This window comes from Mus caroli, chromosome 5, assembly GCF_900094665.2.
Source record: "Mus caroli chromosome 5, CAROLI_EIJ_v1.1, whole genome shotgun sequence".
Taxonomy (NCBI): domain Eukaryota; kingdom Metazoa; phylum Chordata; class Mammalia; order Rodentia; family Muridae; genus Mus; species Mus caroli.
The window spans coordinates 142,989,619-143,006,158 of NC_034574.1; the positions used below are offsets into that span (position 1 = coordinate 142,989,619).

Sequence of the window (16,540 nt, forward strand, 5' to 3'; positions counted from 1 at the left end):
GTTCGACGCCGCACCCCCACCCCCAAGGGGTCGCAGTCCATAGGTTGAGAACTATTGGATTAGGGCACTCCATGAAAGTCAGGAATCAGCGCGATGCACCCACCCTCTGGGTCCAGGGGCGGAGACTGCGGCGTCTCCATAGCGACGCTTCACAAAGGCACGCGCAGAGGGTGGGGCGCAGAGCAGAGCCTTGTCAGGGCGGGAAGACGACCTTTTGGGACAAGATGGCCCGGTATAGGAACGCGGTTTCGTGCCCCGCTCAATGTGACCCCAAGCTCCAGTCAAGTAAGACTGCCCACTCTGCGGGTCTGCGGGGCGTGGTGTGCTGTGTGTGCGGTGGAGTTGTTTTAAATAAGGCATTTTTTTTGCCCAAGGACATCAATCGTGAGAGGTTTGCCTCGCTCTTAGAGATGGCAGGGAGGCGCAAGTGAGTCAGGGAGAATGATCAGCTGTCCAAAACCACACTCCTGTCCAGCCCTTTATACTCCCCTCTCTAAAACTCTGGGGTGTCCCTTTAAATACTTAAGGAAACCCCTGAGGAGACATGATAAAGCCTCAGCTAGTGTCCTTCCAAGGACAACAGAGCCGAAGACAAATGAACAGAACTGGGGACGCTATGGAGGGAGAGAAGGAGTCTGGCTGGTTCTCTAAGTCGCAAACAGCAAATTCAGTGGGGCGGGAGGGAGGGAAGGGGCGGGATCAGCCGGCCAGGGCTGCTCTGCCTGCAGACTGGGCTGGGAGCTGAGCCCTTTTCAAAGGCGCTCTGCCAGGTGACAGATGGAGAGCCTTGCTCTGTGGTTCTGCTTGCGGCGGCGGCAGCGGGTTTACCAGCTCAGCGTTTTGCGTTGGTGGAGAGACATCACCTCCCCTGGCTGTTAGCAGCGACTCGAGTAGCATTATTACTGAGTGCACAGTCAGCGTATCCATCCCTTCGGAGCAATAATGGCCGGCTGCAGCCGTCTAGCCGAGCTGGCTACGGGGCTGTGAGGATTCTTTAGAATGATGCTCCTAAGAGAACAATGAAGTGGGTGTTTACATTCCAATCTAGTTCTCTGTAAACGAAGAGCGGAAAGCTGGAGTGTAGGCGGGAAGGAGCGTATTCAGTTTTAAAAAAAAAATGTTAAATGTTTTCAGATTTTATAGGACTGCGAGGTCAGGAGATGGAGGAGGGAAAAACTCCCAGGATTCCCAAGGGCACTCCTTAATTTCCATTTCCCTTTTTCTAAACACTCTGTCAGGGTTTTTCCTAGGCCAGAAGTCTCCCTCCTTGTCTGGAACAGATAAGAGTTAGGATTCCTCCTCTTACAGAATTGATCACATACCCCAGGACTTCCGGTGCTGCACAAACTGCCTGGGACTCTACTGTCTACACTCAGCACCCAACGCCAAATGTTCAGACTGAACTATCCCGCTCTTGATCAGGCAGTTTCCATGCATGGCCCAGCGGCCCCTGTGCCTCAGTGTGGACAAAAATCACCTTCCTGTCCTCCTTGGAACGTTCCAGAAGTTGAGAGTGCAATGAAGAGGGCCCAGGCTGTTAGAGAAGGATCCCTTGATTGGTTACAGATCTCTTTTGTTCAGCCTTCACCTCCTGGGTCATCTGCCCCTTCAGTCTTGGGTCTGTCACAGCCACAATCCCATCTTCCATTGCTGCTAAAGTCACACTCCCAAGAAGAGTGTGCGATATGTCATATCTAATCTTTGCCCCCAAAGAGGAGACAGCTGATGCCTGTTGTTGAGTCACTCCTGATCATAAGTGAGCAATCCTGGGCTATTGTCCTCTTGTCACAGCTGCTATACAAAAGCACAGAGTCCTGGCTTAAAACATTAAGTTATAGCCGGGTGTGGTGGCACACGCCTTTAGTCCCAGCACTCGGGAGGCAGAGGCAGGTGGATTTCTGAGTTCAAGGCCAGCCTGGTCTACAAAGTGAGTTCCAGGACAGCCAGGGCTATACAGAGAAACCCTGTCTACAAACAAACAAACAAACAAACAAAACAAAACAAACAAACAAACAAACAAAACTAAAAACCAAAAAAAAAAAAAAAAACAAACATTAAGTTATGTGCTCACTAGCCAGCTCAGGGTTCTAAGTGCAGACTAACTTTTTTTTTTTTTTGGACCGGGTCTCACTGTGTAGCCTTGGCTAGCCTGGAACTCTCTATGTAGATCAACCTGGTCTCAAACTCATAGAGACAAGGCTGCCTCTCCTGCCCGAGTGCTGGGATTCAAGGCTTATGTCACTACATCCTGATTATTTACAGGACCATGAACACCAGGGATAAGTCACCATGGTTACCAGAGTAAGACTTTATGAGGTAGCAGCCTTGGCAGCCAGACTGTTTTCTTCACTCACAGTGGGTAGTTTGCTGTGCCTCAGTCTCTTGACTTCACATCTCAGTTCCCCTGCCAGATCCCTATCCAACTAAACCACAGCTCAGATGCCCCGCATCTACAAAATGCCTGTGACAGACCCAAGACTGAAGGGGCAGATGACCCAGGAGGTGAAGGCTGAACAAAAGAGATCTGTAACTCACCACCCCAACATCTGAGTGAGGGAAGAGCATCCTCAGGGAGCCAGGATCCCACAGGACGTCAGCCCACCACTGAGTCTTCCTCAGGACTCAGCATCTCCACTGGCTGTCTGAGTTCACAAACCAGGACAGGGCTCTGTTTCCCAGGGCTGACCACGATGTTAGCTGCGGATCAGAGGATGGAGAACTAGAGAAGAAAGAACCATCTAAAAGGACGGCAGAATCACAGGAGAGATCGAGCATGGGGCCACAGAGAAAGCCTCGGGGATACTACCGACCACGGAGACACCAGTGATGTACAAAGATCTCACCGGAAACAGATGACATCCTTCTGGATTAGAGTCTCAAGTACTAAAGTACTAAAGAGGATTAATTCTGATAACACCACTTTCAGGAAGTTTGACAACGGAGGTCAGAGCATACACACATCACTGACAAAAAACGGATTACAGTAGGGTGAGCACTAAACGTGAATCGGCGACGGACTGGAGGTCAGATGGACACCCAAGTGGGTCAGGCTTAGAGGGCAGAAAAAAAGCTTCTGGTCTCTGCTTAGGTGGCGCGGGAACAGGAGACCTTTTTGGCCTCGGGCCCTGCAGACAGCCTTGCCTGCTGCTTCTGTCCCAACAGGCTACTAAAGCCAGGTTTTCAGACGACCCCGCTACCAGCTGCCAGTCCTCGGCTGTCCTTGGCTATCTTCGGCTTTCCTCAGCCAAAAGACCCCTGAGCAGGAACACGCTCATCTGTGTGATGGACCGGAAGGCAGGTTCATCAGGGTTCTCCAGGGTTGGATGAAAGTAATCTTGCTTCTGCATGAATGTGCACACACAAACACACACGCACACGCACACACACACACACATATACCTACACACACACACACCTACACACAAATAAGAGGCATTCCAACCCATATTCTTATGAAGTATAAGAAGTAATAATAATTACCCAGAAACGCAAAAATGAGAAAATTACTGAATCTGTACTTCACACTGACCACATCTGGAGGCGACATACTCTGAAATCATATTTGATATCGGCCCTACCTACAAGCCACTGCGCCCTGCAAGAAACTGACTGGGTTACTACAAGACAGGCTGTGTACACAGCGTGGATGTGGACACAGTATGAGCTGGAGGGAGCTGGAGGGCCTGAGATTTTTATCACTGAACTCAAAATGACAAACGATTTAAACGTGCAAGCTAATTTCTAGAATTTCCCCTTTGATGGTTTTGAATTGTGGTTGACTGAAATACCCATCATTAAAATTGCAGATAAGGAGACTGCTGTATGTCTAGCAAATTTTGAGGCACTCTGTTGTTTAAGGGAGGTGGTCTAGTGAGCTGGCTTGTTGCTGTAAGAAGCTGGCAGATAAACTCCGCTGCTCTGCTGCCCACAAGCAGACCTCAGCATCCTTCTAGAGTCATCTAACACTATTTCCTCCATCATATGAAGACTCTTTCTTTACCTTTCAGGACAGCACATGATGGTTTACTCCTGGATTAGCCAGCTGCTCTTTACAGCCCGTTTCACTGGGTTCCTTCTTGGTCTTAAGCCCAGGATTTTGGGATATATGTATGAATAAGGGAATTTATATATGAATTGTAAGTCAAAATGGCTAGCGTGAAACCCTACCATCTTAGTTACTTTTCTATTGCAGTGACAGAACACCACGACCAAGGTGACTTATAAATGAAAGCATTTAACATGGGGGCTCACCATTCCAGAGGGTTAGAGTTCATGATCATTGTGTCAGGGAACATGGCAGCAGGCAGGCACTTGTGGTACTGGAGCATAAACGTGAGGCAGAGTAACAAAGTGGGGAGGAGAGAGAGAGACACTGGGCCTGGCAGGCATTTTAAAAACCTCAATCCATCCACAGTGGACATGGGTCTTCCAACAAGGCCACACCCCTAATCCTTCCCAAGTCACCCAACTGGTGACTAAGTATTCAAATATATGCACTTATTGGGGGGGGGGATTCTGATTCAAACCACCACACCAATTGTGTCTGTGTTTACATGGATGTATGTATAAGTCAGCATAGCATTATATACCCGTGGATGTATGCCAAGAGAGGCAGAGGCAGAGATGCAGCTCCTTACTGCTGCCCTCTCCACTAAAGGGCTTGCTTTAAAGCCAGGTCCGAGGCTTCATTGCAGAAAGAATTTCAATGAGCAAGCCTATGAAGAAGGACTGCAATGTATTAAGGACTTACGCATTGAGGTTAAGAGAACAGTACTTCCCCAGGGAGCATCCAGCTTCTCTGTCTTCACAGTGAGCTCACACAAATGACCCCATGGCTTTCTAAGTCACAGCATCTCAAGGGTATAAACGGCAAAGTTTAACAATGAAGCAAAGCCTAGCATTTAAGTATTAAGTAAAGAGATGTAAGCAAGCTTACTTATTTCCTGATGAAATTGTGAGGTGTTTTTTTATGTTAAGGTGCTGTTGTATATATAGAGAGAGGAGTTCTAGTTCAGGAAAACACGAGGTTGCCAACCTCTGGCCCTAAGCGTTTTTGGTCTTTAGCATCCATGTTTGAGGTATCTTTGTACAAACATGCCAGATCTCTGCAGGCAATTTCTCTCCCCATGCCCTCTTAAACTTCTTTTTTTATTCTGCCTCATATAGATCAAGACAGGCAGGCCTGTTGGCATTCAGCAGCAGGGAGGAGGCCTGAGCAGGGTTATTCTGGACATCAGACGAGGAGGCGAGGAGGTGTCCAGGACTACAGTGTGTGTGCACAGATTTTCTGAAGGGACTTTGGTCAGCTCCAGCACAGCAAGCATGGCTCTGGCAGGCCTGGTCTTTCTCCCCTGTTCCTTCGGCCTTGCTAAAAACCATTAGATCGCATTCCTGAAGCTAGCCCCCAAGGTCTACTCGCTTATTTAGCCATTTCCTCTTCCTGAGGCTGACTACCAAGGTCCAGCTATCAAAGGATTGAAGTCCAGCAATCAAAAGCTCCCTTTGGCTTACCTAAGTAACATGACCAGCAAAACGAAACACCTCTTCCTAACCTTTATAAGCTGACATTTTTCTGTGTGCCACGTCTGTCTCCTCTCTATCCTGAGCCAGTCCTCTGTCTTCTCTGGAACAAATGCCCCTTCCTCCTCTCCCTTGTTTCCTTTCCCTTCTCCTGCATCTTGTCTCCTGTCTTTATTCCTTATCCCTGCCCTCTGTCCCTCTGGGGCATGTCAACCTCCTTTGTGCTGAGAACTTGATCTTGAGGTGTCTTGAGTCGACGTTGAAGTCCCCTACATTTTCTTAATGATGTAAGTTGGTCACTAAGATATTATAGGGACACCTAAAGTAGAATTCAAATCAACTTCTTTCTTCACACTTTCTGACATCATCTTTAGTGTTGTTAAAATAGCATGCATTCAGGGCTGAAGCTGTGGCTCAGTTGAGAGCACCGCCGGTTCTTGCAGGTACCGGAGTTCAGTTCCCCGCCCCCACATCAGGCAGCTCACAATCATGTGATGTCCCCTTCAGCCCTCTTCAGTCACTAGCTCTCGTGACATACATTTGCACATATGCATTCATATACACATAAATAAAAATAAATACCTTATAGGAGTACTCGGAAAAGGTAAGGGGTCTGTTTTAATGTCAACATACAGCTGATAATATGTCCATCTTCTCTTACAGAGACCTAAATTGGTCATCATAGCTAATTGGACCCTAAGATGAAACCATTGTGCAGAGTTTTTTTTTTCTTTTATGATATTATTTTGATTGTGGAAACAACACCTGGTTAGGATTTTCTGCTTTGCCACATGTCAAATCGCCCTGGTGTCCTTTTAGCAGGTGACACCAACTGGGATTCCTATGCTACCACGATGAAGACAGCATTCACACCTAAAAGAGGGATGGTGCCCGATTTAATACGGTAGGTGTCGACATACCCGTTGCTATCTGACTTCGCCTTTTATCAATCCAAATCAAACAGAAATAGCAACTGGAAACACTGGCAGGGCAGGGTCTCCCGTGCTCTCTGCACTCCTCCATGTATCCAAGAATCCACCTTGCAAACTTCTAGGCCAGACTTGCTATAAGGAAATCAGAAAAATCACCTACTGGTTCTTCCCAATGCCACTGAACGCTGTGGATCGGTATAGACTCCTGTTGATGAATGACTTGAGTACCTCCCAGGGACCATAGCAGGCAGGCAGTGCAGCTACTGTTGAGTGAATGGATGTGTGCGCGCAAGGATATTTATCACCGCTAGCACCCATGCTGTCCTGGAAGCTTCCATAGCTCCCACTGTGAGCTCTTCCACTCTTCCAGTTACTGCAGTGTCAGCTTGCATTTCTCCCCTAGACTCCTGTGAGCGAAGACTGCGGGCTTTTGGGCCCCTTCTGAGACCAGTGGAGGGAAGTGTGTCTCAGTCATTTTTCTGTTGCTATGATAGGTTTAAGAGTTGATTTAAGCCAGGCAGTGGTGGCGCACGCCTTTAATCCCAGCACTTGGGAGGCAGAGGCAGGCAGATTTCTGAGTTCGAGGCCAGCCTGGTCTACAGAGTGAGTTCCAGGACAACCAGGGCTACACAGAGCAACTCTGTCTCGAAAAACAAAAACAAACAAACAACCAAACCAAACAAACAAACAAAAAAACGTTAACTGGCTTGTGTGACAGCAGGCAGCTGGAGCAGGAAGCTGAGAGATCACATCTTCAGCCACAAAGCCTAGAGGGCAAACCGGAAGTGGGCTAGGCTCTAACTTTCAAAGCCCACATGCCCACAGAAATGAGCTTCCTCCAGCTAATATGCACCTCCTGAAAGTTTCATAACTTCTCCCGAACAGTGCCACTGAGTGTTGAAATATCCGAGCTTATGGAGGACTCTCATCATCCCAGCCACCACAGTGACTGAGACGGGAGGATGGCAGCTCTGTCTTTCATTGTGGGATTGATGGGTGTGTGGTATCAGCAGCGAGTACCTAACGTGGCACGTGTTTGTTCCGTAAGTGGATTCCACTTACAGAGACTCTTTGCTAGCCCTTGTTACCTCTGCCGCGCAGGAAGGCACCACGCCACCCCAGACTGCAAAGGGTACAAGGATCGTTGTCCAGCAAGGGAGGGAGCGCCTCTAGAGTTCTAAAGCTGCTAACAGAGCTGTTAGGTCGAAGAAGTCATTTTCATTCGTAGACGAATAAAATGTTCATTAGGCTTACAGCAGTGCAAAGCTGCAGTATTCTTGATGTCTGTCTGAGTTGCTGGATGTCCCACTGAGCCGGGATAGTTATCACTCTCCCCTACTAAGTATGGCAAGTCCACGGGCACGGACAGATGCCCAAAGAGGGACCTTTTGGGATGAAAGAGAAAACCAGAGATATTCAGTGCCTTTCAAATTCACATTATTTTTTAAAGTTTTCATAGCTGCTAAGGATACTTCTAGCCCAATCTAAATAACTGATGTTTTGAGATAAAATTTTAATCATTCTCACTGGGGGCTTCAAATGCCTTACACATTAGGCATGGAATCCTTTCCTAGTTCATTTGCTTGGCCATGACTATATATGACATATGAAAAATGAACTCTTTTTGTATTCCTTTGCTGCTGTTGTTACTGCTGCAATCCAGAGACTTAGGTAAGCAACCTACCCCTGAGCTACAACCTAGCTCTAATGATTCTTTATTCATTTTTTTTTAATTTAAAAACTTATATATATGAGGTTTTGCCTGCATGTATGCTACTTGTACATATATATGCATCGCAAGCATGCAGTGCCCTCAGAGGCCAGAAGAGGACAGTAGATTATCCCTGGAACTGGTGTTGCAGACAACAGTGAGCTACCACATAGGTGCAGGGAGACCAAACAGTCCTTAGCAGGGATAGCAACCGATCATAACTGCAGAACTGTGTTCTGTTCCCCTTGGCTTTTGAAACAGTCTTACAATGCAGCTCAGGCTGCCGTGGAACTATCTAAACAGCCCAGCCTAACTTCAAATCTATCTCCTGTCTTTACTCCCGAAGTTTTTTCCTTCTTAAATCCTTTACTCCATTTGGAAACGTTCCCCTGTTGTGATGTGTTTATTCCTCGCTCTTTTTAATTAAAATATAGTTATATTATTTTACCTCTTCCTTTCCTCTCTTCATTTCTTTTCATGTAAGCCCCTCATCTTTCTCTAATTCGTGGCTCCTATTTATGTTTCATATTTATATGTATGTGTATACAAATATAGAGACATACACATATACATATATATTCCTAAATATATAAACACAACCTGCTTAGTCCATATAATGTTGCTTGTTTTATACATGATTTCAGGGCTGGCCACTTGGCATTGGAAACCCGTTGGTGTGCTCTTCCCTGGGGAAGATATTTTTCCCACTCTTCGTGTTCTTTAGCTGTCTGCAGTCCTTTGCCTGGGGCTGAGGCCCTATGAGAGTTCCCTTTTCCGTCTTAGCATGTCTATCGGTGTCATCCATGGCCGGGTCTTGTTTAGGCAGACATGTTGGTGAGACTTCTGGATGTGTCTTCGTTGACATTTCTAGGAGATGCAAGCTCACAGCAAATTCCCATCCTTCTGGCTCTTGCAGTCTTTCCACCCCCTCTTCCACAGTTATCCCCGAGCCTTAGGTGCAGGAGTTGTACTGTAGATGCATCAGCTGGGGCGGGGCACCACAGAGCCACTTGCTCTTTGTATTGTGATTGGTTAGAGTTTTCTGTAATCGTCTCTGTATATGTTGCACATATTTCTTGGATGAAAAGTGAGATTTATATACGAAGATATGGAGCCTGGAACCACAGGGAGAGAGCAGACAGTGTTTGTCTTTTGGGATCAGAGTTACCTCATCCAATATGATCATTTCTAGTCTGTGCATCTACACGGAGATCTCATTGTCCTTTACAGCTGAAGAGTGGACATATTTAAAGCTGTATATGTAGTGCATATACACTGTGGAATACTTCCCACATGCCAAATGTGGTATATGCACCATGTTTTCGTTATCCAGTCTCCAGTTGAAGGACATTTAGATTGTGAAAGCAATTTATCGACCGCCCTATTACATTTCTTTGTAACTGGATGTATTCACAGAGAATAAGTTTCAAGCATTATCCATGACCTAAAGAGTTCAGTTATCAGTTATTTTAAGCACCTGATTGCTCAAAGCAATATATGTTTGTGTGTGTGTGTGTGTGTGTATATATATATGTATACATGTTAACGAGACAAGGAGTTCATATATCCAGCCTCCCATGCTGTGAGTTTTAGGGTGACAGGCCCCTGATCGTCAACCACCTTCTGCTTTTGTTTCTTTCTCCAGTGGATAGATGCTAGTGACGAGAAAAGTCGGCCATCTATGAACTAGCAGATTGTCAGAGAGAGAGATCAGGGGCCAGGGTATCACTTAGATGCCAGAAATCACGAGGAGATTGTTAATGACTGATCTCTGCTGGTGACTTGGTGGGGAACCCAGACAATTTTATTGAAAGCAAATGGCCTACCCCGTCCCCCACTTAGTCAGTCCCCGTGTCACAGAGTGAGAAGTACACAGTCCACCCGATCAGACAGCTGCTGAGTTATGCCAATTGATCTACTTGGATATAACCCTTTAAAGTGCTACCTAACTCAAGACAGACTTGGAAAACAAAACAGGAACTTTGACAAATGTTTTTGGATACATTTTTGAGTGTCTTTTTATTTTATGTGTGTGAATGTTTCTCCTGCATTTATGGCTGTGTCCCACATGCTTGCATGAGGCTTGAGGAGGCCAGAAGAGGGCTTTGCAGGCCCTGGAACTGGAGTCACAGATGGTTGTGAGCCATCATGTGGGTGCTGAGCATAAGTCCTGGGTCCTCTGAGAGAACAGTCAGTGTTCTGACCACTCAATCTCTCCAAACTTGACAGAGCTTTTTTTTTTTATTTTATATATGTATGCATGAGTACACTGTCATCACTGTCTTCAGACGCACCAAAAGAGGGCATTAGATCCAAATACAGATGGTTGTGAGCCACTATGTGGTTGCTGGGAATCAAACTCATTACCTCCAGAAGCATAGCCAGTGTGCTTAACCACTGAGCCATCTCTCCAGCCCCTAATAGAACCTTTAAAAGAAAGGTTTTTAACTATCACAGATTTAAATACATTTTTTTTCTAATTCTTGGAACTAAAATTCTCATTTGTGTGGTTCGTAAAGGCAGTTTTTTTGTTGCCAAAGATGCAAAGCTATACTTATTTCCTCTCAAGATGAAACCTACCTACATTTATTAGTCCCACAAATGCTGTATTTAAGGAATATTTTAAAAATTGAAAAATAATTTTTTGATGTGACATGTCTTTAATCCCCGAGGCAGGTGGATCGATCTCTCTCTCTCTCTCTCTCTCTCTCTCTCTCTCTCTCTCTCTGTGTCTGTGTGTCTGTGTATGTGTGTATGTGTGTGTGAGTTCAAGGCCAGACTGGTCTGGTCTACTCCTTAAGTTCCAGACTGTACAGGACTGCATAGTGGGACCCTGTCTCAAAACAAATGGGTGGTGCCCCCTAGTTAAATATGCTGTTACACAGAACACTGTGCTAAACTTCTGAGAATAAATAGCAACTACACTTAAAAGTCAGAGCCAGCCAGGCAAAGCACTTTATGCCTGGGATCCCAGCATTTAGGAGGCTGAGAAAGATGGCAGGTTTGAGGTCAGGCTGTGCCACCTAGTAAGACTCTTCAGTCTCTGTCTCTGTCTCTGTCTCTGTCTCTGTCTCTGTCTCTCTCTGTCTCTCTCTCTGTTTGTTTGTTTCTCTCTGTCTCTGTCTCCTTTCATAAACAACTTCATCGATTTATGGCACAAACTACATTGCAGTGAACATTACGAACTGTGATTAGCTTAAACATGAGATTAAGATACCCCTGTTGAACAATGAACGCTAACTCTGAAAAGCTTCGAGTGGCACACGATTCTTATGAACCAGTTTTATCCAGCAATCTTGAAGCGCACGATGGCCCAGAAAAGTCTAGTTCTATTTAAAGCGTCATCGGCAGCAGCTAGTGCGGCTTCCCGCATTCAGACTTGCTTTTCCTCCCCAGCTAATGACATTTCCCAGGGACTTTTTTTGTACGCTGAAAACCAAAAATGCTTATCTTTAAATATGTGAGAAGAGACATTTAAAGTACCCTACATGCTGTCTTAGGAGCCTCTCCCTAAAGACAGATGAACGTTTTATAACTGTTAGGAGACCAGGAGACAGACATCACTGAGCCAGGCTGCCCCAGGCATGGGAATCGCAGCATCCGGCTCAGCCTGTGATACCCAGGCCCAGTGATGCCCTTTACTCCATAGAAACATCTAGCACAGAGGGTGAGCCTAGGGCAAGTATGGAACCCGTGTGACAAGCAGGCATCCCTGGACACTCTCTACTCAGGAGTCTCCCAATGAGTTTATTCTCTTCTCTTTTGTGCATTTCCTATAATTTAATAAACTAAAGATTCCAGTTGATTCATATTTTGTATATGAGCAAAAAAATAATATTTAATGTGTGGTGGGATAAACATGTGGGGTACATAGTATCTGGTGGTAATGTCATGATACTATCACATGGGAGTATTCCCTGGTGGGTGGTGGCTGGGGATGGTGTCATCTGGTGGTGATATCCAATGATAATATTTGGTGTGACTTATTATTTCATGTGCATTGGTATTTGGTCTGAATGTATGTCTCTGTGAGGTGTCGGATCCCCTGGAACTGGAGTTACAGACAGTTTTGAGTTGCCATGTTGGTACTGAGCATGGACTCACAGGTTCTCTGGAAGAGCAGCCAGTGCTCTTAACTGCTTTGAGCTGTGAGTTGGTATTGCCAACCTGCATTTCAGTGGAGACTTGCCTATTGAAGTAGAACATCCAGGGCTAGTGAGATGGCTCAGTGGTTAAGAGCACTCACTGCTGTTCCAGAGGACCTGGGTTCTGTTCCCACCATTCACATGGAGGTTCACAACCATCTGTAAATCCAATTCTCAGAATCTGAGGCCTCATCAGGCATCAGGCATGCATACAGTGCACATACATACATACATGCATGCATGCAGGCCAAACACCCATACACATATATCAGTAAAAATCTTATCTTTAAAATGTTTAAAGGATAACTAATATCCTAATTCACATGTCTTTCCCTTTACCCTATAAGATCATCTCTCTAGAGAACTGCTTTCATTCACCAGCTATTCAGATGCATTGAAATAATCTTTGTAATAAGAATATGCAACTCTTAAAAAAATCACTCAGATACATTTTAGATTGTAGTTGTCCTTTTCATTTTATGTCTTGTTGTTGTCCTAACTTAAAAAATTGATTTTATTAAGGGAATCTGAATATTCAACATCTGGCATCAAATCTTAAACCTGCAAATCTTTTAAAATTGTATAACACAAAAAACAATTTGACATGAGTATCACTGTGCGATTTTGTACTTAGTCTGTTTGAGGTTCTCAACCTGATAATACCTAGACTCGCCTCAACAACAGGTCTGGGGTGTGCTTGTAATACATTGATTGCATTGATGGAGGTGGAAAGACTCATCCACTGTGGGTGGCACCATTCCCCTGGCTGGGCTCCTGAACTGTGTTATGGAGGACGAGAACTAAGCATTCATTACTCTTTGGTTTCTGGATGCTGGTTGCTATGTGGCTGCCTGCTTCAGACTCTGGCCACCTTGACCTTCCAAGAGGAATTGTGCTCTTGAACTGTGGGGCAAAGGAGACCCTTTCTCCCTTGAGGTTTTTGTCAAAGTATCTTGCCACTATATCTGGAAAGGACACCAAGACTGTCCCTTACTCTAATTTCTACCTTTTGTGTTTATAGCCCAAAGAGCACCAGACGACTGGGATTTACTTATTCGATTAGTGATCCTATTCTGAATGAGTCCCAGTACCACGATGAGTATACCTGGAAATTACGTTCTAAAGAAAATATGGTAAAAACCGGGACTTCAAGAGGAGTACGGAACCACAAAGCTCACCCTGGTCAAGTAAGAGACTAGCTACTTGTCTACTGGGTGTAACCCCATCTTGAGCCTATAAGGACCTTGCAGAGTCTGTCCATCTGTCTGTCTGTGGTGCTAAGAAGCACACTTCTCCTCAGACTGCCCCTTCTTTACGGTCTCACATGCCCCTATTTCTAGTCCCTAGAGTTCTTAATATAAACTTAGCTGCTACAATGCGAACAAGTCAGCAGTGTTTGGCAGATGCGTGTTAACTCTACTCCTACCTCTCCATCTTGTATTTTCTTCATCTCAGAAGGAGACCCTGCCCGTTAGAGTGACTCTTCTTTCCTGTTCTCTTACCCTCATACCAACCAGTCTGCTTTTTAAGGAAAGTATGTATTTTATGTGTATGAATGCTTTGACTTTATTATGTGTGCCATGTGCATTCCAGGTTATAGATGGTTTGGAGCTTCCATATAGGCGTTGGGAACTGAACTCAGGTCCTCTGCCAAGAACAGCCAGTGCTCTTAACCACTGAGCCCTCTCTCCAGCCTTTCCCCCCTTAATCTCTATGGATTACCCATTCTAGATATTCTCCATGAGAGATCATGTTGTGTGATTTTTTTTTGTGTCTGGTTTCTTCCAGTTAGTATGACTTTCTGGGTTCCCCATGTTATAGCAGCATCAGGATATTTCACAGTTAGGTAATACTACATGGTATGCCACAGTTTTCCCATCCATTTATCCAGCGATCTACCTTTGGGCTGGTCCTACAGTTTGGTTATTCTACAAGTGCTTGAGGCTATGATCATATTTTGGACATGTAAAACCTCCTCTCTCTTATCATTATTGCTTCTCTTCAGAATTCCCTCTCCTACCCAAAGGGAGCTCAGCCCAAAGAAATATCTCCAATTGTCTTCCCCAGTGGATGGAGGCGACAGATCCTCCTGTTTGTTCTTGGCACTGTCTGTTCTATTGTTAAAGGGTTTCATTTACACAGCTGCCATCTGGGTTGGAGCCACCAGGGGGCGTTCGGCAGATGACGAGGTGGTAGAATGGATGCTGATGACTGAGAGAGAAGGAAAGAAAAAACTCACTTTTCTAACTTGTATGTGTGGTGCTGATGCTGCAGCCTGTGATGCTGATGCTGCAGCCTGGGCGGGAACCTGTGCAGGACTCTGTGTGATGCTGGTGCTGCAGCCTGGGTTGAAACCTGTGCAGGACTCTGTGGTGGGGAAAGGCATAGGAGGAGATGGGAAGGCACAGCAATAGGAAGTCTGTCAGCAGGTAGATGAGTCAGAAGATGTAGATTCAAGAACCAGAAGAACATACACCATGCAACACTTGATTTGTCTTCCATGGCTTCCATTACCTCATCCATTAAGAGCACTTGATGCTCTTGCAGAGGACCTAGGTTCAGTTCCCAGAACCCACAACCATTCAAAATTCCTGTTCTAGAAAACTGTATGCTTTCTTCTGGACTCTGAAGCACCAGATATGTACACACACACACACACACACACACACACACACACACACACATACATACACTCATACACAGGAAATGATAATAAGTTTTAAAAAAATTTAAAGCAGGATTTCTCCGTGTATTCCTGTATGTACTAGAACTTGTTCTATAGACCATGCTGACCTCAAACTCAGGGGTCTGCCTGCCTGGGTCTCCCAAGTGCTGGGATTAAAGATGAGTGCTGCTACACCCTAACATCGATAAATACATCTTTAAAAAATTAAAACCAATGCAAAATAATTTGTAATTATTGTAAATGTATACACATATACAGATATGAAATTTCCCTTTATCTGAAGTAGTACTAAGGACTTTAAATGGCTTTCTTTTTTTAATTTTATGTGTGTAGATATTTTGCCTGTATATCTATGCTACATGGTATATATCTGGTACCCATGGAGATTAATAGAGGGCGTTAGACCTGGAAACTGGAGTTACAGGTGTTTCTGAGCTGCCATGTGGGTGATAGGAATCAAAGCTGGGTCCTCTGCAAGAGTAGCCAGTGCATTTAATGCCGAGCCATCTCTCCAGCTCCTAATTAAGGACTCTCTTAACCCAGCACTCAGGAATGTTCTCAGCCAACAGGAACATGTACGTCAGGTGTGTGGGGGTGGGTGGGTGGGTGTGGGGGTGGGTGTTCCCAGTCAGTGAGAACTGATGTGTCAAACTGTCTTTGTGATCTCAGCCAGTGAGTATTGGTGCCGGACTGTGAACACTATTAATCACCGAGTCTCAACAGCTGCTACCATTGCACAGAGAGATACAATGTATATCATGTGGTTCATTCTGTCTTGCCCAAACATCACTGTTAGTCAACTCTAAAGGCTCTGCCTCCAGACTATGTCCTGGGGGCAGACACGTGCTAACCATCAGGATGAGGGTGCAATCAACAGCATCTGGACAGAGAACCTGTACTTCTTCACACATTCATGATGTCCCTAACTGTGCTCTGCAGCAGATAAATCACGAAGGGGTACTGCAAAGCGCAGGGACACAACCATTATGCAGAGTTTTGAGGTTCTACTGAGAAACACTTTACTAGCCAGAGGACGAGGGGAGATAGAGACAGGGTTTCCTCTGGGGCTTTCTTTATAAGGCAAGAGAAGCAAAGCAGGCTGTTTTTGGTGGGAGGCAACCAACCAGCAGAAAAATGAGAAACTGAAGCTGATAGCCAGAACTGAGGGTTGCCGGAGTATGCTGGCATTGGCCTACAGGGAACACCTTAGGGTTCATCCCCACCACATCAGCTGTGAGTGCAGGTGTGGAGCCTGGGGCCTGGTGTCAGTGGGGACATTTCCAGAGAGGATTACCAGAGAGGGCAAGACCCAACCTGAATGTGGCTAATACCATTCTATGGCCCAGCCAGCCCCCTGCTGCCATAAAGTTCTGCTCAACTGCAGCCAGGTAAACATGGACTGAACGCCCTAAAAGGCTAAGCCAAATAGGCCACCCTTCTTTCCTTGGCTTGTCCCTGCCCGAGCTTCATGACAGTGATACAAAAGTAACTATGTTTGTGCTCACTCAGAAAATGGCATCACCAGCCAGAGTGCTCCATGGCCCAC

The 16,540-nt window shown here is 45.6% G+C and overlaps 1 protein-coding gene across 2 annotated transcripts in view; it reads left to right on the forward strand.

Annotated features, from left to right (window-relative positions):
* Positions 1–165: 165 nt before the first annotated feature.
* Positions 166–16,540, forward strand: part of Tex26 (testis expressed 26) — a 30,609-nt gene continuing 14,234 nt past the window's right edge. Inside the window, exons 1-3 of one of the 2 annotated variants that reach the window (XM_021162779.1) lie at positions 172–285; positions 6,340–6,424; positions 13,330–13,495. In XM_021162779.1, coding sequence (XP_021018438.1) covers positions 225–285; positions 6,340–6,424; positions 13,330–13,495 — 312 coding nt within the window. In that variant the 5' untranslated portion in view covers positions 172–224. Of the gene's footprint in view, positions 286–6,339; positions 6,425–13,329; positions 13,496–16,540 lie in introns of both variants that reach the window. The other variant, XM_021162783.1, reaches the window with a different exon arrangement.